Source organism: Tursiops truncatus, chromosome 1 (assembly GCF_011762595.2).
Source record: "Tursiops truncatus isolate mTurTru1 chromosome 1, mTurTru1.mat.Y, whole genome shotgun sequence".
NCBI classification, from domain to species: domain Eukaryota; kingdom Metazoa; phylum Chordata; class Mammalia; order Artiodactyla; family Delphinidae; genus Tursiops; species Tursiops truncatus.
Window position 1 is genome coordinate 89,379,926 of NC_047034.1, and position 25,413 is coordinate 89,405,338.

A 25,413-nucleotide genomic window follows, 5' to 3' on the forward strand; every position below is an offset into this window, starting at 1 on the left:
AATATATGTTCCTCAGATGTCTTAAGTACTAAGTTAATACATAAACGAATGTGAAAATGTTTTCACTATACTAAATATAATTATTTAGTAATTATCTAGTGCTTATTTTTTATTTTGATGGATCCTCTTGTTTTTATGGAACATATGACATGCTGACTTCATGTAAAAGAGGGTAAAACTTTTGGCACTATAGTATAATCACTGTGATTTTGTTAGACATAAATTTAGGGCATTATGTTGGTATTATGAATAAAGTTCATAGTACGAAGCAGACAAGGGAAGCCAATGGCTAGGAATAGGGTAGAAACTAAAGTGATTTTCTCTGAGCAGGGGACAAAGAAAACATCGTACTCTTTTTGAGGCCTGTTTGACTTATTTGTCCAATAGATGAAAAATAAAAAATACAACTCCCACAACTTACGGTCTGAGTAGAAAAGTATATCAGAGTCAATGATCATATATAAAGGGCATGGCATTTTTGTTTTCTAATTCTCATCTATACTAGTGAATTGAGTCATGCTAGAATGGTTGTTACCTAATTACCAAGTTATTTGTCAGATCAGATTCTGTAAGTGCAAAGAATCTGAATGGTGCTAAAGGCAAGGACCCACTCTGAGCTGGGGAGCTGCAGGTGTGTGGCTGGTGGGAGGTCAGATGAGCACCTCAGCACGTCCACGACTGCTCACATGACTGTGGTGACCAGCCGTGATCGCTGCAGGTGATTTGAGGTAGCAGGTGCCATGCCTCCCTCTGGGGGACCCTGACACAGCCACAGCCAGGCACTTTGGGAGAAGCCCCAGAAGTCGTGTGAAACATGGTGACTGATCTGACCACTTTGGCAGCAGCTGAGCGTATGTGTTTCGTGAGAGGTAAACGTCCAGCCTAGTTTTTGCCTATTCACTCTTTTTTTTCCCCTCCCTCCTAGGCCCTTCCCGACAGAAGAAAGCGTTAATGATGACGACATCTACAAAAGCCTGCCTGATTTAATAGAGTATGTTGAGCATTTTCAACAAAAGTACACCACTGCCAATTTTTGCATCCTTTGTGGATTTTAACCGTGGGTGTTAAAATAGCTCTCTGAAGGGGAACCGTGGCTTAGTGATTAAGACATGTGAGAATTAACCTCAGACTCCTGATGGAAAGCTTCATGAGAAAATGTACTTCAACTGGCTTTCAATTCCTCTTGTGTGCCTTGCATTGTGCAAGTCTCTATGGAGAGTAAAGAAACACAGCAATGAAGTAACATTTGGAAGTTTCTCAAAGGCATAGGAAAGGTAGTAGATAAACCTGGAATCAGACAATTAACGAGAGGAGTATTAATAGAATCTACCACCGGACCTGTAGGACAGATAGTGCTCGCTGTGTAAGTTCAAGGACGAACGAGATCAGTGTGGGTGGGAGTTATTCAGGGATGTTTCATTAGATGGTGTTGATTCTGAAGAGAGAATCCTTTGGGGCTGTATCATTTAATAGTTGGGAGAGGCTAAAGGTCTTTGCAGCTGGTTGTCTTCTGCTGATTGAGTGACTTGTGCAGATTACAAATAAAGGTAAAACTTGATCCTCACCCCTCAAGGAGCTGATGCCAAAGATCAGGTATGTTTGCAAAGAATTATAAGAAGACATAGATTCTGCTCCAGGAGAGATTCAGATCCTGTGGAAATTCATCCACTGATCGATCCTAATACCTCAGCACACGGACCTTGTTCTTGCCCTAGGACTTTTACACTGGCTGTCCCTTCTGCCCATGTGGCTGACCCCTCGCCATCCAAGTCTTTGCTCAGATGGCTCTGCCAGCGAGGCCTTTCCTATCTAAAATTGCCGCCACCCTCACCTTGCTCTGTGTTTTTACGGTACTCGCCTCTACCTGAGGCAGTCTCGGCTTGCCTCACTTTTTGTCCGTCTCCTCATCAGAAGGCCTGCTGCATGAGGTCAGGAACTTGACCTTGTTCTTGGCTCTTTTCCTAGCACTTCAAACAGTGTCTAGTGTCTAGTAGGTCCTCAGTAAGTATCTGTTTTCTGAATTAATAGGCCAAAGCTGCATTGAGCACTTACTGTCTTCCAGGCATGATGCTTCAGGCTGGAGCTATCATGAGACATCTATCAGTTCATAGGAGCTTACTGAGTGCGTGTTTCTGTCCTAACCATGTTACACGCGTCTCTCATGTAACACCACATTATGAGGTTGTTCCTAGTATCACCAGAGTTTACAAATGAGAAAATGAGGCTTGAAAGCTAAGTAACTTGCTGAAGATCATATTGAAGATCATAACTTCCTGAAGATCATAAGTAATAGTAGTCTTTGGATTAGAACCCAGGCAGTTCTTATTCTAGCGTGGAGGCTCTTACTCACTGCATTGATTCCCAGAGGCCTCGCTCCTCTGAGAGCTCTCAGCAGGAGCCACCGGCAAGGCTGGTAGCCCTTCCCAGAGTAGGCTGCCTTTGGATGGGCCTCGAAGTCTTGTATTTCACATGTGTATCAAGAATGGTTTCTCATCTCTTCTTAAAATCTCCAAGAACTCACTAATCTTCAGCAAGGTACTTGCTGATTGTCTCATTGAATTGGCTACAATCTTCATAAAGTGACTATAAGATTACTTATCAGATAATCGAATTCCTTGTCCTCTTAGAAAGAATATTATTTCCAGTGCTATGATGACGTTCTATCTTAACTCCCCACCTACACCTACTCATTTTTATAGTCTTCCCTCGTCTTGTTCTGTTGATGCCAAGATAAATCCTGTGAGGATGCAAGTTTGGAGAAAACTTGGGCCCCTGAACTGGCTGCTCTGAGATGCCAACTCACATGCTCTGGGAGGTGCAGTCTGCTTCACCTCTTCACCAGGTGGTCGGAGGTCCAAATGTCGTGTGTTTCCTGCAAATGCCTGCTTTTGAGTTTGCTATGAGGGTTTGCTTTTCAGTCTTGGCTTTGTTATGATCTCTGTGGGCTCATAGACTTCCCTTTAACCTCTGGGGGTGAATCGCTTGAAGGGAGGGCCCCAGAACAAACACTGGTCTGCTCCCCAGGCAGGGGGAGTCATTCTATCCTCACGTGGAGAGAAAGAGACACAGGATGGAATGGAGAGCGTGTAAGATGGCTAAACGGTAGTGTCCTTGCTCCTTCAACCTTTATGACCAGGGTGTCAGACGGGACCATATCTAGGTTGCCCAGACACAGGAAAGCTAATATAGATTGCTGTTGATTTATTGACCATTTGAAGAATCACAGCTTTTTCCTCTCTCCCTTCTTCATTTTGTGCAAATCAGAGATTACTGCCCAAACTGTTAGCAAGAAAAACAGCTTTAGTATGGGATTGAATAACAAAAACCCAAACTGTTCTAGCCCAGTTGCAATGTGTGTGGGTGCGTGTGTGTCGCTCCTACAATTCTTAGAGAAGAATCTGTGTGAATTTATACATATGTACCTCTGCCCTCATGCAAAATAGTCGATAGCAAGACTTAAGAAAGACGATGTGATTTTTTTGTTTGTTTTTTTGGCTTTTTTTTGTTGGTTTGGGGGTGGGGGTTGGAGGGTCTGAGGGAGGAAAAGGATTTCACAGCCTGTTTTCCTTCTGAACAGGATCCCCTTTGATACAGAACCTACTCCTTTATCATTTCTTTAATCTCAGTTCCTTCATGAACTCATCAGACCTTCCTACCCTTTGATGAGTTATAGAAAGTGCTCGAACCAGTTTAACAGCCCCACTGTTCTCAGGCGGGACTGCCTAAGGCGAGACTGCCTGCCTAAGCCCCTCAGTATGGAAATTCTGGAACTGCCAATAAGACTCACTGTCTCCCCAGTTTTTCAGAGTACAGAGCTGAAAGCATCCTTCAGTCCTCCCCCCTCTCCCTAATCCGGATTGGTCCCCAAGTCTGGTTGGTTGTAGCTGACACGGTCTCCTGAGTCTGTTTCTCTCCTCATCTGCCTTTACCCTGGTTATGGTACTCATTACCTCTCACCCACAGCATTTCATTTCTTGGCTTCTCTATCTCCCTGCTTGGCTTCTTGACCCTCCACACTACCCCTCTATAACCCACTGTGGTCCTCAGATGCCCAGGTAAGGTTGAGCTCCCAGAGCGCAGGGCCCTTCTCAGATTGGTTCACCTCTTCCCTCTGGGGCTCCCCTCACTCACCTGGTCCCACTGGACGGGACTCCACCCCTCACGTCGCCAGCTTCTGCACACCTCTCTGCCATCGCACAGGTTGGGGTCCTTTGAATGCTCATCCCCTCTTCTCATTCATTGTGTCACCCTGGAGGGTGGAAACTGTGTCTGCCTTGTCTGCAGCTATATCTGCTGGAACATAGTATTTATTCAGCAAATACCTATTGAATAAATAAATACACTCAAGATCCAGTTCAGATGTAGTATCTTCCATGAAGCTTTCCCTGCCTTCCTTAGTCAGAGTTATTCTTACTCTTCCCTCTGCACTCATAGAATTATGTGTTTATGTGCTGTTTTCCACACTAGACTATGGGAGAGCCCTTGGATCTTAGCATTCTTAGCACTGGTGAGTCTGGCAATCAGTAGGTTCTTAGTTTAAGAATCAGGTAGGTGGGTGGATGGGTGGACAGGTAATCCTGGAATGAATTTTTCTCACAGCAGGTTCTCTGAAACTTCTCTCACCACCAGAGCGTTCTCCTTTAAGGCACCTTCCTTTACAAAACCTATGCACAAAGTGCATAGGTTTACAATTTGAGATTGTAAACCTATGCACTTTGTTATAAAGCGGAAGCTAACACACCATTGTAAAGCAATTATACTCCAATAAAGATGTTAAAAAAAAAATAGGGATTATTTTCCACTGCCAGGAGACCAGCAGAAGAATTTCAATGGCTTTTAAAAACGTCTTGTGGCCTTGGGACCATTTCTTTAAGCAAAATACAAATAGAACAGATAAAAGCAGAATCTGAAAGAATCAAACCTGTGGGTACCCTCTGAGTGGCCTTGAAGGAACATGGTTTGAAAACCATTGCATTAGATATTGACAATTATAATCAGCAGAAATTTTTGCTTTATAAAGATTATTTATAACATATTAGGTCCTCCCCAACTCCTGTGTCTTCTCCATATTATACCCTTTAATACAGGTAATGAAACTGAGGTCTTGACATATGAAAAATGGGAGGTAGTATGATAGAGCAGTTAAAACACTCAGTGTGTAAGACAGACTGGGTTTTAAATCCTGGCTCTGCTGTCTGATTAGCTGTGTTATCCTGGGCAAGTCAAAGAACATTGTGTTCTCTCAAAGTCCTTGTCACTTGAATTGGCCAAACAACAGTGCCTACCTGATAACAAAATTAATGCTGGACCTGGGCAAACCAGGTGAGATAACCCATGCAGAGAGGCGTAGTAAACGCCCAGTGGAGGTTAGGGCACTGCCATCGTTGTCAGATTCTGTGGTTGTCGTTTGTCCTTGTTCTTATTAGGAGGGGCAGAGCTGTAATGTAAACCTTTGCCTCCTTCCACTGTATTTGATTTGCTCTCTGGATCTTCTGTTGATAACCAGTAAGCTATTTCTAACTACTGTATTTACTGCATGCTAGAAAATGACGTTTATGTTATACCTTTTGCTTCAGTGAAACCCGTGTGGAAGATGAAGAGGGTCTGTACGACTGTGTTTATGGGGAAGACGAAGGTGGCGAAGTGTACGAGGACTTGATGAAGGCAGAGGAGGTGCATCAGCCTGTAGGACTTTGACTTGCCTGTTTTTTAAGTTACTCTGAGTATCTTATTAGGAAAGTGATTATTGGAAGGACTAATTAATATAATAATTAATAAAATAATATTTATGTTTTAATTATACTAATTATAATTATAAAACAATAGCATAATTATAATTAATACAATGGTTATAATTATTTATGTAACTTCTGCTGGGATCGTTGTTTTTCTTTTTTATCTTGCTTATAACTCTATAATCATGACTTGTTATTCTGAGTATTTTATTAGGAAAGTGATTATTTGAAAGACGAATGAATACAATAATTATAATTAATATGAAATAATATTTATGTTATAAGTATATTAATTATAATTATAAAATAATAGCATAATTATAATACAATAATTATTTATGTAACTTCTGCTGGGATTTTTTTTTGTTTGTTTTTTATGTTTACTTGCTTGTAACTGTATAACCATGACGTGTTGCTGCATTTGGAGACATGTAAACATGACATTTTACAGTTCAGAACAACCATAGGAAGTCTCTGGTCTAAATCTCTCCGTTTACTAGTAAGAAAATCAAGTCTAACAAGTAAACGGCATGCCACACAGCTAAATAATTGCAGAGTGCCAATAGAACATAATTTCAGGGGATCATGAAATTACATTGTTATGAAAGGAAATCTCTTGCAAAGCAGGTAAATCAGCTTTAAGTTTGATGTGGCATAAAGTATAGGTTAAAGAATATTTCTTCCTGTTTGTTAGGGGTTGATATGAGATATTTTTGTTGTTGTCGTTTGTTTCATTATAGGTCTCCTAGCATTTTTTACTATTTTATGAACTTAGTTTCAGATGTTGCCATAGTCAACAGCAGCCCACAAAGCTTTATCTGCATTAAAATATCTAAAACATTCAGAATTACCTTGAATGATTTTCTCATATATAATTTGAAATGAAAAATAAGGTCAGTTGCTTAAGCTTTTATTAACATTTTCTTTACACAAAAGACTTTCTTCATCAGCTGGGTGGTACTTTAGGTTTCTTCAGTGCTTTGATGAATTCGCTCAGCTCTCTTGGACCTCTTGCATTTAATAAAGGGCCGGCGGGTTGTCCGGTGCCCACATAGGGGACAGTAGCTTCTGTGGGATGGAAACAAGTTGGCTGGCCTGTGTTCAGTAAACGTCATGAATGTGTGCTTTAACCCACTTCACGAGCTGACAGGACGCCTGTGGCAGCAGTTTAAGAGTGTTTTAGGTGATGGAGTATCGTCCATACCCCTTTAATTATCAACTTCTTTGGGCACCAGCAAATTCTTCATTGTCTTTCCCAAGGACCGTCTTCACTGAGCTTACGGTGCTGGGCTGTTCCTGTGGCCCAGGGTGAGCAGTGATGATGATTGAACGCACAGGGCCCTTCTTGTGCATTCCTCAGGGTGTTAAGCACGCTACACAGGTTATCTCATTTACAGCTCCTTGGGCTGGGTACTGTAATTCTGTTTTATAGATGAGAAAACCAAGACACAGAGAGATTAGACAAACTAATAACAGCAAAACTGGTTCTTGAACCAAATTCTATCTGATCCCCAAAACTTTGATCTTCCTACTATGTTCTACTGCCTAGAGTCTTAAACCGTAAGAGAGCCAAACACCAAGATGTTAACTCTTGAAAAAATATTTTAAGATTTTTTACTTACCAAATATCCTTTTATGATTTTTCCAGTATTTCTACAGCACTTATAAAGTATGCTGTACATTAAGAAAACTGTATAAGACCATTCATGATGTCTCCAGATTCAGTAACATTTATACTAAAATAGATGTTTCAGTTTAAAGAGAGTATACTCAAAAGTATATTTTTAATTATCTAAAACTTTTTCATTTGTTCAAATTCTTTTAAAAAGCAAAGATCCTTCCCAAATGCAGTTAAATATATCTTTCAGTTATGTGTTTTATTAGAATGGAACACTTAAAAAAGTCAAAAATTTTTATTTCTATCTTCTACTGGAAAGATTAATACATGAATTTGATTAAATAATGTTAATTTGAAAATTCTAATCGTAGAAATGTCCAGAAAATGACATACGGAGTTGCTGCCTAGCAGAAATCAAGCAGACAGAGGAAAAATATACAGAAACATTGGAGTCAATAGAAAAAGTAAGTCATTAGGTATCATTCTTGATGCTCCAATACTGCCTTGCTAATACATTAGGCTCAGTGTTTCTACAGTGTCTGTATATCCTGATTTTCAGCAGAACTTTGGGTTTAAAGATCTCAAAGCAGATTTACTCATCCCACAATGATTTATTGATTTCTTAGTATGTGAATGGCACTATTCTAGGGACTGGGGGTATAGCAGTCAACACAACAAAGCTCTAGTTCTCATGACACTCTCATGGGAGGGTTTATAATTTAAGCAAATGAGTATGCCAGGTGGTGATAAATTCTCTGAAGAAAAATAAGGCGGAGGAAGCGGGTAGTGAGTGATGGGAGAGGCTGGTGTTACCTTTTATAGAGTGGTAATGGAAGGCCTCTGTGGTCAGATCGTATTTAAGCAGAGAGCTTTGTGAATGGAGGGAGTAAGCCATGCGAATATCCCAGAGTGGACAATCCCTGGGAGAAAGGTCCTCACGTGGGACAGTGTTCAGTGTGCTTCAGGGAACAGCAACAGCCCAGGAGGCTGAAGCAGAATGAGTGCAGTGGAGCAGTGAGATCAGAGACTTTGTGAGCCCCCAGGTCACAGGGGACATATAGGAGCACCTGGCTAAAAGCTAGAGCGTTTTGAGTAGAAGAAGTGATGGGATCTAATGTAAGTTTTTAACAGATCATTCTGACTCTTGTCAGGCAAGGGTGGAAATTGAGAAAAATGTTACAAGGATATCATAATAATTAAGTTGATGGAAAATGGTGGAATTGGTTGAGGTGGCAGGGAGTGGTCAGATTCTGAATAAATTTTGAAAGTAGAGCCAAGTGGATTTGATGATGGATTAGGTAAAGGATGTGTGGAAAGAGCAATCAAGAATTCTTGGTTTTCTGTTCTTGTTTTTTTGTCTGTTTGTTTGTTTGTTTTTTTTGGCCACGCCACATGGCTCGGTTTGTGAGATCTTAGTTCCCTGACTAGGGATTGAACCCTGGGCCCACAGCAGTGGAAGTGCAAGAGTCCTAACCACTGGACTGCCCAGTGGGAATTCCTAACAATGCTAGGTTTTTAGCATGAGTAACTGTGTAAATGGTGAAGATGGTGACTGAGATGGAGAAGGACAGGTGTAGGAATCACGAGTCTGTTGGGACTTACTAAATTTGTAATACCTATTAGCTTCCAAGGGGATGTATTGAGGAGGAAGTTAGATGTATGAGTCTGACATTCAGGGGAAAGGTTGGGTGTATAGATTGGGCCATTATCATTATGCAGTGGTGTTTAAAGCCATGGCACTAGATGAATCACCAAGGGAATGGATGTTGATAGAGAAGAGGTTTCAGGTCACCTCTGGTGACTTCCACATTTGGAGGCTAGGAGAATGAGAACCAGGAGAAAGTTTTGGAAGTTTAAAAAGAGAGATGAAGGCATGGAAGAGTTGTTTAGGAGAACGAGAGGGTAAATGTACTAGGATAATGTAGCATTACAGGCTCATTTGGGTTTTGTGATTATATTTTTAATTAGCTATCAGTGTAGCTTCTGTTTAACTTCTTAGGTATAGGCACAAAATATATGGCAAGCTAGATTTAACCAGGGTTTTCATTTTTCCAGAATGAAAGAAGAGAGGGTAAGGGTACTTGTAGGGCAGTGATTCTGATGATGGCTCGTGGAATGTAAACTGGGTAAAAAGGGAAATGTGGACATGAGGGAAGTGAGATGGTCAGGGGATTGGCAGACCCAGTGGGTTGGAGAAGTCCTTGGAGAAATGAGCTATAAAGGTAGGAGGGTAGAGGTCAGAGACTTGCTTGCTTCAACTTAATTCTGTGGAGCATATGCAGTTGTTGGTAATGATGGGGTCTTGGGCTATGACCACAGGAGGACCTGAGCTAGGATAGGGCACAGATTATTGGAGTTCAGGGAACCGAGAGGCCAGGCTATTGGAAGGACCATCTGCACAGATACTGATACGACCAAAAATGAAGACGGGAGTAGTAATGGACAGAGATATGGTAGGCCAGGAACTAAAATTCTCAAAGAATGAAGGGGAATGATCCATAAATTGTATATGCAAATTATTGGTCTCAGGGATCTGGAATCTTCACAGAGCATTTGAGGGATATTTTGAATTAGTCCTCAAACATATCTCCAGAAGGTTGCCATTTGTTGCCAGTTCAGCCAGTGGTGTTCTCTCTTCTTTTTTTTCTTGCTTTCAGAAGGATTTATAGCCCAAATCTTTTATTTTATATTTTAAATGTATTAACTTGTATTTATGTCTTCATATCTCTGTTCAAATATAGAATCTTTACGGTAGAGAAAATAGTTTCTGCTTTTTTCTTGGTATTCATAATACTGATTAACTTCAGTAATATTTATTGCTCATTGATGAAAAACTATTATATAGATTAGGATAAGTTGTGCTTAATTATTACCCCTCTCTTCTCTCCTGGTAGTATTTCATGGCACCATTAAAAAGATTTCTGACAGCAGCTGAATTTGATTCAGTATTCATCAACATTCCTGTAAGTAAAAACATGCTAGCTAAAATTGTGGTACACTTCTATAAAATCCTCTTTTCTTATTGGGTCCCTATTTGAACATTCTATTGTATTTTTAAAGAATTTTAACCCAATTTTCTGTCTCCTGAGTTTTTATAGTCTTATTTTCTGGAAATAACTAGTAAGTCTTATTGTCAAGCAAAAGTCAGAATGTATGCTGAACGCAAAAGGATAAGGTTGATGTATTATACTTAACTGCTTGTCACAACAAGGTAGTCTCAGTTAATCCCTGGTGTTATGGTCTCTTTCTCTTGTGGGAATCCCCTTCTGCCCCATTGCCTGCTCTATTGTTCTTTCAGCCCCCCAACCCCATCTTACAGACACTGTCCTGGCTCCATCTGTCTTCTTCACTTCCCTCCATTCCTACACTTCCTTGTCCTCTGCTTTTTGGTGTTTTCTTCTGGTTGCATCAGCCTAAACTCTCATTTCTGAAATACACTGCTTCTTTATGATATAACAGTCTTTTATTTTTAAAATAAATTTATTTATTTATTTATTTTTTGTTGTGTTGGGTTTTTTTTGCTGCGTGGGCCTTCTCTATTTGCATCGAGCGGGGGCTACTCTTCGTTGCGGTGTCCAGGCTTCTCATTGTGGTGGCTTCTCTTGTTGTGGAGCACGGGCTCTAGGCGCATGGGCTTCAGTACTTGTGGCACATGGGCTCAGTAGTTGTGGCTTGCAGGCTCTAGAGCGCAGGCTCAGTAGTTGTGGCACATGGGCTTAGTTGCTCCGCAACATGTGGGATCTTCCTGGACCAGGGCTCGAACCTGTGTCCCCTGCATTGACAGGCAGGTTCTTAACCACTGCGCCACCAGGGAAGCCCGATATAACAGTCTATTTTAATGGTAAGATGTGAGGAGCTTTTCTTCACATTTACATAGCATTTCAAATTTCAGGGTACCTTATTATCTGACAGTCCTAAAAGGATATGTACCCAAAAGCATAGAGGCAAGCCAAATGCAATACCATGTAAGGTCTTGCTAGGCAAGATTCAAGTTCTTAGACCTCTAGAACTGGCCTCAGTTTTTCTTTTTTTCCTTTAATATTTATTTATTTATTTAATTTATTTATTTTGGCTGTGCTGGGTCTTCGTTGTGGCACACGGGACCTTCGTTGCGGCATGCGGACTTCTAGTTGCGGCATGTATGCAGGCTCTAGTTCCTCGACCAGGGGTCAGACCCGGGCCCCCTCCATTTGGAGTGCAGAGTCTTACCCACTAGACCATCAGGGTAGTCCCTCAGTTTTAATATGTCGCTCTTATATACAGTATATAAGCTTTTATGAACCGGCTTGCTTGTATCACCTGTAAAGTCTCTAATATTTTGATTCCTTTATATTTAGTGTTGCTTTGCACCAGTTTAGCTATGGCATGTTGTCCTTGTTCCTGATTTTGGCCAAATGAAGACATTCTTATTGATTTGTAACGTAGAAGGAAGAAAAAGATCCCAATATCAAATGAATATTTAGCATAAAACAAACCACACATTTTAGGAAGATGAGGATCTTAAACCACCTAAATACGCTCACTGTAACTTAGAACGCATTTGACAGTCCTTATTCTAATAGCTTTTCCATGCTCCTCAGAAAAGTGACAGGGCCAACATATTCATGTTTCACTTAGCACCTCCTAAGGAAGGGCATGCCCTGCATCAATGTGTGCTCCAAAGTACACGGGAAGAGATCCTGGGAGAATTGGCACCTTGATTCGGATCTCCTCATTTCCTGGCTGTGACATGTATTTTACTGTCTGACCGAAAATTACTTGCTTATCAGGAAAAATGTGAAATTCTATCTTTTGAGTTGCCCTAGTAAACTGCCTACTACAATTTATTTGCTGCTTATTTATGACATTAGTTGGCTGGTTTCAAGTAATTTAGTCTGATTATTGTTAGCTTAGCTCCAGGACACCACTAATTGACCAAAGTACAAATCTACATTTTTATGTCTCGAGGACATGAATCATTACTTTATCCTGTCAGTAAAACATTAAGCACTGGGATAGTTTTATTTAAAAATTTAAAGTGATTATAAGATGAAACTGAACTGTACATATTTTTATACAAGGAATAAATTACCCTTTAATAACTAGAGAGCGAATTTCTTTTTCCACAGTCAGATCTGAAATTGCTATTTTCCGTGAACATGGCCTGTCTTTCTCCCCCTCTCTCCCTCCCCTCCCCTTCCCCTTCTCTCTTTTCTCTTCTTTCCCCTCCTTTTTTTCCTCTTTACTGATGGTAGCAGGTTTATATATTGAGGGTATTCAGCATATCCTTGAATGGCAAGTCTGGCAGCAATAGGGATGCTGGGCTCCGGGTGATTTTTTTGGTTCAGATTCCTAATTTGCTTTGCCACTGTTTTCTTTTCTAAGGAACTTGTAAAAGTTCATCGGAACCTAATGCAAGAGATTCATGATTCCATTGTAAATAAAAACGACCAGAACTTGTATCAAGTTTTCATTAACTACAAGGAAAGGTAACTTTTGGATTTTAAATTTTGTGGCTATTAGTTTGTAATTATAGTGAGGGTTAGTACTAAAATTGCTCATAAGTAGCTATTACTATCGTTCATTAAGATACTGTCTGGGCAGTAATTAGAACATGGGACAGTTAATTTCTGGGTAGTGGTTGACCTCTATATGTGTATCAGGGAAGAAAAAAAGAAGGGTTCAGACTTTTGCATTGAAAACCAGAAGGTGCAGTTTCTGTCACTCTTGAGTCCTGTAGACTTCAGGAAGTCATTTTAACTCTCTGAGCCTCCTTTTTTCCATCTGTAAATGTTAGGGGTAGATTATCTGGTACGTAGTGCTTTTTCCAACTCTAATACCTTATAATTCTGTATTTTGGAGTATTACATTCACAGCCAACGTCAGTTTCCCTTTCTGAATTTGAAAAAAATCTTCTGAACAATTCACATAAATTAGAAGTACCAAGGAATTTTGCTTAAAATAGAGCGCTCTCTTTTAAAATCAAGCACTATAGTTCCTAGTACTAAGAAGTAGCTAATTAATTGCTTACATCAACATTAGATAAATATTAATGTAGTAGTTTTTTTGTTTTCCAGTAGAGGGCTAAAAGAAACAATAAATTAACCGGGCTCTTTGCAAAAATCGGTATTACCCCAGAGATACCCTTCCCGAAGCAGGCTCAGACCCCATGCAATATAAGTTATCTCCCAGCCAGCACAGCTCAGCCCTCTCATTCCCACTTTTCAAATAATGTATTTTTCTTAATTAAAACGGGGGAGGGAGTAGGAGGTTTATTAATGAGTAGAGTTGTAAGTAGTGATTACAGTGAAACAGTAGTAGAAAATAAAACTGTTCCTGAGTGAGCGTGAACAGTGTAAAAGTTGGTCTCTAATAGAAACTTGAAGAGAAGTTTTTAATTTTGTTTTTGATTATTATATGCACTCAAACAATATTAACAGTCATTAAGCCAGTTTGTAAAATCTACCTGCTATAAAAACATGCATGGAATCAATCCCATTCAAATTTGGAAATTAAAAATAGTCATTTTTAATACTGTAAATATGAGTGACTTTCATTCTATAACTGTATGTGTGGTGTGTCTTAAAAAGAAACGAGAAAGCTGAGGTTCAGAGAAATTATGAGTAATATGCCCAGGGTTACCTGGAAAGTAAGAGGTGCAGGACGAGTGAGATTTGCTTTGGTTATGCCTAATTGTGGTTTTAAATAGGTGAATTTCCTCTTCCACTTTATTCTTGCCTTTTTGTCCTCAGATTTTTTCCTCTCTCTCTTTTCCTTTCAGGTTGGTTATTTATGGGCAGTACTGCAGTGGAGTGGAGTTGGCCATCTCTAGTTTAGACTACATTTCTAAGACAAAAGAAGATGTCAAACTGAAATTAGAGGTGCCTGTTTATTTTTTGTGTGTCTATGACAGAGTAAAATAAACTAAAACCAACATATTCTTTTCATGATCTATGCAACAGCAAATTTCTATGAATTCTAAGTGTAATTTCATAAAATATTTTAATATATAGCTCTATAAAATAATAATGTGGCAGTAATAATAACAGTAGTGAGATAGAAGATTTATGGCTTTTTTACATGTCTTATCTCATTAGATCCTCATGACTTTGTGAGATACATACAATTAATTTTTTTATCTTATGGTTAAGAAAGCCAGTGTTCAGAGAGATCATGAGTAAGTTGCCCAGGGTAGTAAAAGGTACAGGATGAGTAAGATGTATGTGAGATAATATGTATGTAGATGTAAACTGTTTACTAAAAATATAAGATATTGGGACTTCCCTGGAGGTCCAGTGGTAAGACTCTGTGCTTCCAGTGTAGGGGACGTGGGTTCGATCCCTGGTCGGGGAAATAAGATCCCACATGCTGCATAACACGGCCAAAAGATATTTAGGGGAAAACGTATAAAAAGGGCATGGAATATGTATAACTGATTCACTTTGTTATAAAGCAGAAACTAACACACCATTGTAAAGTAATTATACCCCAATAAAGATGTTAAAAAATAATAATAATAAAAATAATAATAAAAAATTAAAAAAGGGCATGGATATTGCCCATAAGAAGGCAAGACAGGCACACATATGATGAGATTAAGTAGTATGTGATAAGCACTCGTAGTCAGGGCTCCATGAGTAAGACTGAGTGATCACTTCAGTATAGTTAGACTGTGGAAGATTTATCTGAAGAGGGAGCATTTGAGTTAGGTCACTGAAGAATGAGGTGAGTCTTGATAGATGAGAGTCCATGTAGGGCATTCTGGAAGAATTGGTATGTCTTGACCAGAAGGATCAGGCAAGTTTGAGAAATGGCAAGTAGGTTAGTATGAATAGAGCACATGGTAACAATGGAAAATAAGTCTGGAAACTGTGTTAGGTCATTTATTTTTTTGGTACATCTTTCCCCCCCCACACACACAAGAAGAGTCTGCACTTTCAAAAATCTTTTGAAAAACGATTATTTATATGTTATATGAATTGTCGTCTCAAATATATTATCCATATGTATGGATCTTCTTAAATTTCAGGTAGAGATGTATAGTCAACTCTTCTGTGTGTGGCTTGGTTGGCTCTCTCATATCCTCCTTGCTGCTCTTTGTTGGGTTTAGCAGTGAGGTCAGGTGATGAACAGAGAAGAAGAGGGAGATGATTTGCAAGGCAGAACCCCTTCACTGTTTAGCGTATCTGGTCTGATTTAATAAAATAATTCCCACAAAGGGGAGCTATTGGTGAGAAAATTTGCACATCAACAGACTACCAAGTAACTGTACTAATTCTATATCATGGATCCTTCTTTCTTACCTCTCACAATCCCTTGATGATGCGGATCTTATGGCTGGAGATGGTTTGAGTCACCACTAAGTGACATCCTTACAGCCTTGTTAGCCTAAAGGGCCCCTGCTCCTCTTGGGAGAGCAGAGCCTCGTAAGTCTAGAACTATAAGCCACCTTGACTCAAATTAAAACACGATGGTAAGATAAAAGTTAACAACGTACACAACGACTTCCTAATAGAGCTACCATTTAGGCAGTTTTTTTTTTTTTAATAAAGATATATAATTCTGGTTCAAGAGAGGAGTCAGAAAGTGGTCAATCAAACCTGCATTATATTCTCAGCATTATATGCGTGTTACTCTCCCTTCTTTCAGACTCACTGTCAAAATCCTGCCCAGTGAGCATACTCTATAGTTTCTGTAGTCACTGTAAGTCTTAGGGAAAGAGAGAACCTCAGACTGAGTTTGAAAGGCTCAGGGTGAGGTGATGCTGGTTGTGTTAACCGTGGGTCTGATTTGGAAGTATTTAACCAGATACTTACTATAAGCCCTCAACAAATAGTCTTTGCTGGAACTGTCTTCTGCAAGTCCCAGCATGATGGAGGGAAAGCTGCCTTATACTAGGTTTCTCTCTGCCTCCTTCATGTCTTCTTTTTGTGGTTATTTTTATTCTTGATGATTTTTGTCTTTTTTTCACCCCTACTGTAGAACCAAAGTAACATGGGGTGAAGGGTAATAGAGTCTCTTTACCTTGTTCTCTAAGCTGGCTCATCCCTATTACATTTTCTTTTCTTTTCACTTAGAATTGGAGTTGAGGCTAAGCACTTGACTGGATGTTTGGAAGGATCATTTCTACCCTTTATTTGCTTTCAATACTAATAAGCATTTTACACTTCAGTCTCGGCCCCCTAATTGTAGCTAATGCCAGCGCTGTTAGTTTCTTTACTTCCTGAGCTTATAACTTAGAACTTGAAATAATTTTTTCCCCAACAGTTTTACACTGACTTCCATAACATAACAAAGTAAATTTTAAATGTATAACATTTCTGTTCTTAACACTATGTTAAGATGGCATAACATAAGAAGTGTAAGATACAACCTCAATTTCCAAGGAACTTAAAATGCAGCTGGGAAGATGAGACCCATTCATTACAATAATATTAACAGTTTGACCTCCTATTTGAGACCCATGATCCAGAACTCGCTATAATCTGTGGAAGCAAGAAATCATTTGAAATAGTTATCTGTCCAGTGAACCCCAGCAATTGACAAGATGTGAGCTAACATGTCAGGATGTGTCACCAGTTCTTGTTTGAAAGCTGTAGTCAAGCACTCATTAACTCAATATGGTCATTGGAGCTAATGGTGTTTGTTTCTATAGCTTCTGATAATATAATATATCCTTCCATGTGCTGGAAAAGCTAAGTGTGGGGAAAAGGGAAACTAAAGAGTATTTTCTTGAATACAACCCCTTCCATGAACTGGAAAATTCCTTGGTCTTGGTTATGTAATTGTCTGAGGATTTTGGACTTAGGTTGCTCACAAATAAAAATATCTTTATGACACCTTATTGTTTTTTTGGATGATACCATGAATATTTGAGGAACAGTAAGATCAGAAAAGCAATTTGTTCAAGGTCACACAGACAAGAATTGCCAAACTTGATTTAAATTCAGGCTTTGACACTGCAAATTCAAAGTACTTTCCTCAAAGTCTTAGTTAATGTCAATAGAGTGAACCCGTCAATGCTATTTTTTGATAAACTTGTAAGGAAGGAGATTGTGAGATTAAAAAAATAAAATCTGAGGCTTTGAAAACTTTGAATCCTGTAGTGGGTTTATACTTTAGCAAATTTTGGGAGTCAATCATTCCATTTCATTCATTACAACAAATGTTTAGTCAGTAAATACTAGATTCTTAAGAGGTATAAAAGACATAATATATTGGGGAAGATATTATACATATACAACAATAATTAAGAGACCCACAAGGCACAGAGAGACAGCACAATTTTGATTGGGACTATTACTAACAACCTTGAAGTATAGTTCTTCAAGAGGATGATGAATTTTGCTGGGAACTAGTCCAAGCACATGGCAGTTGGAGAGAACCGAATGAACCAAGGCATGATGGTGGGGAGGGAACATAGTGGGTTTAATTAATGGGGCTTGTTCTTGATGCCTGGTCCACAGGCCTGCTTGGGGAGACTGGTGAAAGGTTAAGTGGTAAGTGAGGGGAAAATGCTGGAGGACCACTAGAGAAAATAATTTTCATGTGTAAAATAGTTCTACATATTTATTCTTATTTAGAGTTGAAATGCTACAAGTTTTGTTTGTTTCTTTTGGTTTTTAACTGACGATACTTCCTAGTTTTAAGAAAGAAGGATTGTTAAGGGAAATAGCAAAATATTTATTGTATAATAGCAGTTTTGCTTATGGCGTTTGCATCCTTTAATGTTTGTATTATGACTCCTTTTGCTAAAACTAAAACAGTTCAATTTAAAAACAATTTCTTTAGGAATGTTCTAAAAGAGCAAATAATGGGAAATTTACTCTTCGAGACTTGCTTGTGGTTCCTATGCAGCGTGTTTTAAAGTATCACCTTCTCCTTCAGGTATGTAATTTAAAACTGTTTGTTTATTTGTTCATTCATGAATTCAACACAATATTAATGAAGCATCAACTAAGCTGCAGAAACTTTATGTTTGGAGCCCTATCCCCTTACAGTTTTCAATTATGAGGATAGCTAAGTGGGAAATAACAGAACAGCTGGAAATTTTTTCTTCCTTTTAAGCAAAGATAATTCTGTATCTTGCACACAGTCACATTTTGAGTTCTTCAAGCAGAACTGGCTCCAAAAAAATTAAAAAATTTAAAAACAAGGCAAAACAAATACAAATATCCCTTCAACCAAGTCTTCTGTCATTAGCAGTAGTCATTTATTAGAATCTCAGTGTTGCAATACACTTGAATTTTGACAGGTTAATTGTGTTAGAATTTGTGCCTTATAACCATAAACGAAAGAGAATTGTGTCACACTCTGTGTTACTTTCCGCTATAGTAAATTATAATAAGACTGCATTTATTTTGAAGTGATTCTTGTTATAACCCCAAAGCTTATGGTTTCCACGGTTAGTCTTCTAATGAGGGTGGAGAGTCTTATAAATTTAACTTGATAGCTGTACCAGGAGACTCATTAGTTCTGCTCCAAAGAAATGTCTTACTGTATTAGTCTATCAGCTTTGCTGATGCTTGTGAAATGCCATTTTAAAAAGATCTACTACCTGTATGTGAAATATAATTCTGAGTTTGCTGTGCTTTATACATCTTGTATATTAAATTTCTTGAACTGTAACTGCAAAATTATTAGTCATTTCTATTTTCTACTGAGAAATCAGAAAAATTCAAACCCTGATTATTCCTTACAAATGCGTTAAAACATTTATGAGACCTAAACTCAAAGCAACTTAATCAAATTGCATTTTATGAAAAAATAATAAGGAAGACTTAGGCAGTCAATTTCTGAGACATCATGAAACTAAAAACATCTCCAAAAGAAGCTAATAATTTATCTTGTAACTTTAGTATAGTCAAATATTGATTGAAGAGTTTAAAAGTTGCAGTTTTCAAGAAATATCTATTTTCTTCATTACTCAGCCATAAAAAGAAATGAAATTGAGTTATTTGTAGTGAGGTGGATGGACCTAGAGTCTGTCATACAGAGTGAAGTAAGAGAAAAAACAAATACCGTATGCTAACACATACATATGGAATCTGAAAAAAAAAATGGTTCTGACGAACCTAGGGGCAGGACAGGAATAAAGACGCAGATGTAGAGAATGGACTTGACGACATGGCAAGGGGGAAGGGTAAGCTGGGACGAAGTGAGAGAGTGGCATGGACATATATACACTACCAAATATAAAATAGATAGCTGTAGGAAGCAGCTGCATCACACAGGGAGATCAGCTCCCTGCTTCGTGACCACCTAAAGGGATGGGATAGGGAGGGTGGGAGGGAGACGCAAGAGGGAGGGGATATGGGGATATATGTATGCATATAGCTGGTTCACTTTGTTATACAGCAGAAACTAACACAACATTGTAAAGCAATTATACTCCAATAAAGATGTTTAAAAAAAAAAGATTTTAAGCAGACTTATAAAAGTATAAAATATGACCTTACCTTTTGGAAAGTCAGTGAACTTTTTCTGCTCATTTCTCTTGGGTTGTTTGATATTTTAAATTTCAAAAGTATATTTAGTTCCATGATGATTTTTTAAAATAGGAAAAGTTTTATCTGGGATACCACACTTAGATAAAAATTCTAGAAATGTTTTTCCATTTCAAAATAGTGTAGAGTAGAATTAATTTGTCTACTGTTTAGAAATGTGTTAAATAAATATGGTATGAATTTGAATATTTTCTACTTACTACTGTATTTTAGTGGGTAAATCATTTTTGAAATGCCTTATGATTTGAAATCATGGATTTATAAAATTAAAATATTTTATAGTGGGGGGGTTTGAAACTTTGAGAATACTGTTATTATTTAATAGAGGAAAAGTAAAAATAGAAACAAAAGAGTATCACTCTGACAAGTTTATTATACTTAACAGATTTGATATCTGTAGGTTCTGTTTACAACTAGAAACACTACTGGTATTGAATTCAGCAAAGATTTTTTTTTTAATTTATTTATTTTAGGCTACATTGGGTCTTCCTTGTTGCACGCGGGCTTTCTCTAGTTGCGTCTACTCTTCATTGCAGTGCGCAGGCTTCTCATTGCAGTGGCTTCTCTTGTTGTGGAGCATGGGCTCTAGGCACTCGGGCTTCAGTAATTGTGGCACTCGGGCTCTAGAGCGCAGGCTCAGTAGTTGTGGCGCACTGGCTTAGTTGCTCCACGGCACATGGGATCTTCCCGGACCAAGGCTCAAACCTGTGTCCCCTGCATTGGCAGGTGGATTCTTAACCACTGCGCCACCAGGGAAGCCCCTCAGCAAAGATTTTTGAATGGATCCCATGAGCTGCATACAGTGTGAGTCTCTCAACAATGTAAAACAGCCCCCCTCACACTGATAAAGTTCACTGTTTTATTGGGGAATATGAAATGTAATCTGCCAAGTACAATACGACGTGATAAGTATGCAGAAGGTACAGAAGTGGTACAAATAAAGACTTAGTTAATTATGGCTTGAGAAGAGGCCTCTGTCATAACAAGCTTCACAGAGGAATGTTTCTTGAGTTGGGCTTTGAAGGAAGAATGACGGTTTGACAGGTGGATCAGAGAGCAAGGGCTTTCTAGGAGAGAAAACATCATGCCTAATGGGATCAGATATTAGAACGTTATTTTGAGAATTGCAGTTAACTTAGTAGAAGTAGGGCATAGGTTGTCTGAGAGGAAGTGGAGAGAGAAGTTGGGAGAGGTTTGCAGCATTCAGATCATGAAGCATCTACGAGGTATGCGTGATAACCTGAAGCTTTTGTGAACCTCCCAGAAGTCTAAGTAACAGGATCTGATTTACATTTAGAGATTTAACTCTGATGTCAATCGAGGGACTAGATTGTAGCAAGGAGAGACTGCAAGTCAGAAGATGAATCAGAAGCCTATTACAGTCACCCATTTGAAAGAGAGCAGGGACTTGAACCGAGGTAGTGCCAGTGGAGGAGGTTTCAAGGGGAAGGGTGAAAGTTAACACAAACAGAACATAGTGAGAGAGAGGGAGGAGTCAGGGGCACCTTTGAGGTTTTGGCTTAAGTGATGGAGGTGCCCTCATTCAGTAAAACATAAACAGGAACAACAGTAGGGGTGCGGGTGAAGGTGCATGAAGTGTGGACGTGCTGTATTTCAGGGGCTTGCGAGAAACCCAGGTAGAACAATTTAATAGGACATATGAGTCTGGGACTCAGGCGTGAATTCTGGGTTGAGCACATTCATTTGAGGGTGACTGTCACATTAGGTGATAGGCGATGTTATGGCAATGGTTGTGATAGAATTCACAGAGTATGTAACGTACGGATAACAGAAGACTAAGGTGAAAATCTAGGGAATAATAACTCATTTCTAAGGTGCAAAGAAAGAAGAAGGTATGAAAGACAAATGAATAGGCAACATTTAAGATGAACTAACAAAAATAACAGCAACAAACAGAAGAGCCTGATGTCCCTGAGGCCAAAGGAGAGATGGAGTTGTCAGAATCCAAAGCCATAGAGAAGGCAAGTTTGATAACAAGTGAAAAGTATCAGTTCAGGGACTTCCCTGGTGGTCCAGTGGGTAAGACTCCATGCTTCCAATGCAGGGGGCGCAGGTTCGATCCCTGGTCGGGGAACTAAGATTCCACGTGCCATGTGGCACAGCCAAAAAAGAAAAAAGTATCAGTTCAGTTGTCAAGGAGGGGAATCTTTCTTAACATCTGGCAAGAGTGTCAGTGTGATGGTGGGGGATAGAATTCACGTTCAACTTTGAAAGGAAAACCTTTCTGACCATTGTCTCATGTCCTTTTGATATCTATTTGGTCTTCTTAACAGTTTGAAATTTTTGATGAAAACAGAGCCTAGTTAAATCAGATTTATCACATTATGGTGAGAATAATGATAAAAATGGTTTATTTGTAAAATGTTTTCTTATGTGTTGGTTTTAATTTGATGGAAGTAGTACTAAAATATATCTTCCAAATAGGAGCTGGTCAAACATACCACTGATCCTATGGAGAAGGCAAATTTGAAACTGGCTCTTGATGCGATGAAGGTTAGACGAATGCAGCATTAACTTGTTTGTATTTCTAATTCTTGCCTAAAAACAATAGAATGTAAACTGTTAATACATATGTATGATACGCTAATAGATGTTATTATAAGTGTTTGCATAGGTTTGTTTTTGGAGGGGAGAGCTGGATATTTTTAACTGAAATCAGTATCCTTGCATGGATTTAATTGTTGGACAAAAGCATAAAACCAAGAGGTATATTAAAATAACTTTCAGTATTTATGAAAGTATGACAATTTCCATAACTACCAGGAATGATTTAATAGAATGGTTTTGTTTCACATTCTTTTTATGGTTGCTAGTAGAAACCTATTGGCTTGTGCAAGCAGCAGTTTAGCTGATGACTTCAGAACACTGGTGTGACTTATTTTTCTCAAGTGAGGATGTCAGCCAGGTTTACCTTTTTGGATGCTGTGCACCAGTACAAGTGATCAGTCTGGGTTTCTATTTCAGGTAAATCTGAAAATCAAGCACTAGAAGTAGGTGAAGGCAGGCTTTTTGAACATATTGGGGAATCTGTAAAACCCCGATTTCCACGCTATGCCGGACTTTTTGAAAGAAATAATATTTGTCCCTAGCTTAAAACAGACACAGATATTTGTTGTCAAAACAAAATGCCAATGTGACTCTGCCCAGAGCAGTGCATAATTACTTCTCTGTGTCCTTGTGCCAGTTTCAGTGTTAGCTCTGTGTTTAGCTGACTTTAGTACCCTGTCAGGAAACAGCCCATCATTATTTATTATTATAAAAAAAAATCATATCAAGTTTCCAATCTTTTTAAAGAAATCGTTTATAGATATATCCTATGAAAAGTCGGGCTTTCATTTAGAACAAAGTTAGGAACTGCTTTTGCCTGAGTTCTGTTCCTGCTGTTGCAGACAAATATAAGAGGGTAGGGAAAAAAGAAAACCCAGAAAACAGGAAAAATCTGGAGCACATAGCATAAAAATAGCTAGTTACAGTATGGAAAGATTAGCTAATGTTTCCTCAAATTTGAGAAAAGGCATTTTAAAATAGGTGAAGGCACACGGAGAAACAGGGCCAGCATTGTTTGTGCCCTTTAGTTCATTTTCACGCTCCCTGGTTTCTCTCCTCTCCTTCACTTCCCTTTATTAACTCTTTGAAATTGACCTGGCTTCCCTGACTGAACCCTCTCAGGAACTGAGATGCTTAACTGGATGCAGACAACAGCCCTGCTAGATTCATTGTCTAACTTTTAGTTACTTTTTTCTCCCGGCTAATCCTTCATGATTGCCCTTATTCTAACCCAAGTTCAAGTGTGATTCTCTCAAGGTCAGTGTTCAGAATTTACACGCTCCCGACCTGGTTTCCTTTTTGTTGCTCTGCATGGCAGCATATTTTGTTTGTTTCTGTGTTTGATCCTTACTCTTCTCAGGGGTGTGGTAAATGACAAGGCTTCAGTCTTCCCAGCTGTACTCCAGACAGTTTTAAATTGCTTTTGAGATGCAGCTTCGATTAGGTATTCATTTTATTGTCATTGAAAAGTTATAGTGGTAACTTTCTACTATTAATGAAATTAATGATGTTTTCTTTCAAACAGTGCTCATCTCTTGTCTAATCTTATCTTGCCTTCTTTTTCTCCCCTTTTCTTTATTCTTTAGGACTTGGCACAATATGTGAATGAAGTGAAAAGAGATAATGAGACCCTTCGTGAAATTAAACAATTTCAGCTATCTATAGAAAATTTGGTATGTAATTATCATTCCATCCAGCTCCCCTAACCCACAAATTGGGGGATGTTCTAGCAGTTGTTTTTGAAAAAAAAAAAAAAGTTTACCTTCAAGTTTCTGTTGTTCTAGGTTTTTTCCGACTTCTGTTTGGCAGCATCCACGGGGATGAACGTTCAGTGGCACCTGTGATACATCATCGTCCAGGGACTTTCTGCCATTGCTTGTCCCTGTCACTTTAATCACACTGTGATGCCTCTCCCTGCAGCAGTCCCATTTTTTTTTTTTTCTTTTCCTTTCCTCACCCCCATACGTAACCATGGTGGAGTCCCGTTAATTTATTCATTTTATGTATATTTACTGGGTGACTGCTGTGTGCCAGACGTTTTGCTTGGGGCCGGGGCTGTAACTATGAACAACATGTTCTCATGGTTGAGGAGACAGTAAAAAGAGAGTCTAAAAATGCTCTCTCTATTGAGATGAATGCTGTGAACAGGTTGCTGCAACAGAGGATAGTGAGGGGAGTCCTAGTTTAGATAAGGTGCTCAGAAAAAGTCCTTCTGAGACATTTGTCACCTGAACCTGAAGGATGAGAAGAAGCCAGTGGCACAAAGGTCTGCAGAGAGAAGATTCCCGGCAGAAGCCATAGCAAGTGAGATGCCCTGAAATGGGAAAGAGCCAGGGCTGTTCAAGGAGCAGCAAGACAAGAGAGGCTGGAAATTGAGAGTGAAAGGAAGAAGGGTGGGCTCTGAAGTGGGGGAGTGGGGGCAGGAGAACTACACACCACAGCCTTGGAGGGCAAGGTGCTGAGTTGGGATTTTGTAGTGATTGCAGTAGGAAGCTAGTGAACGGTTCTTACCAGAGGGTTTCACAGTCTGATTTAAGTGTCATGAAAACCCTTTCATCAGGCAGACCAGTCAGAAAATCATTGAGGTCGTTTCAAGAGAGTTGATGGAGGCTTGGATAAAGCTGTGGGGAGAGAAAACAGATAAATAAATAGATTTAAGATGCTTTTCTTGGTAGAGCAATTTTATTGCTTCTTCCTCTGAAACGTCTTTGGTCTGTCTTTCTTTCCACACATACAGCTACTTCCCCTTTTCAGGACCTCATCTGCCACCTTTCCAATCACAGTAGCCTCTGGTTACCTCTTCACATAGTTGCGTTTATAGTTCTGCCTTTGATTATAATCTTGTCAAAGCCTAGAATATCTTTTTTCATTACTTCCTATCAAATTTCTTCAAGGTCCAATTTAAAAAAAATTCTTTCCCTAATCTGAAAGAATCCCTAATTCCTTCTCTTTGTAATTCCATAGCACATTGCCTGGACAGCTGTATTTTTTTTATATTGTGGTAAAA

The 25,413-nt window shown here is 39.0% G+C and overlaps 1 protein-coding gene across 7 annotated transcripts in view; it reads left to right on the top strand.

Annotated features, from left to right (window-relative positions):
- VAV3 (vav guanine nucleotide exchange factor 3) overlaps window positions 1-25,413 on the top strand; it is a 400,412-nt gene that overhangs the window by 177,758 nt on the left and 197,241 nt on the right. For 6 of the 7 annotated variants that reach the window (XM_073810192.1, XM_073810193.1, XM_073810194.1 and 3 more), the window contains 9 exons: window positions 926-991; window positions 5,577-5,685; window positions 7,725-7,817; window positions 10,248-10,316; window positions 12,718-12,821; window positions 14,114-14,213; window positions 18,124-18,219; window positions 22,284-22,352; window positions 23,993-24,079. In XM_073810192.1, coding sequence (XP_073666293.1) covers window positions 926-991; window positions 5,577-5,685; window positions 7,725-7,817; window positions 10,248-10,316; window positions 12,718-12,821; window positions 14,114-14,213; window positions 18,124-18,219; window positions 22,284-22,352; window positions 23,993-24,079 — 793 coding nt within the window. The remainder of the gene's footprint in view (window positions 1-925; window positions 992-5,576; window positions 5,686-7,724; window positions 7,818-10,247; window positions 10,317-12,717; window positions 12,822-14,113; window positions 14,214-18,123; window positions 18,220-22,283; window positions 22,353-23,992; window positions 24,080-25,413) is intronic. The other variant, XM_019919347.3, reaches the window with a different exon arrangement.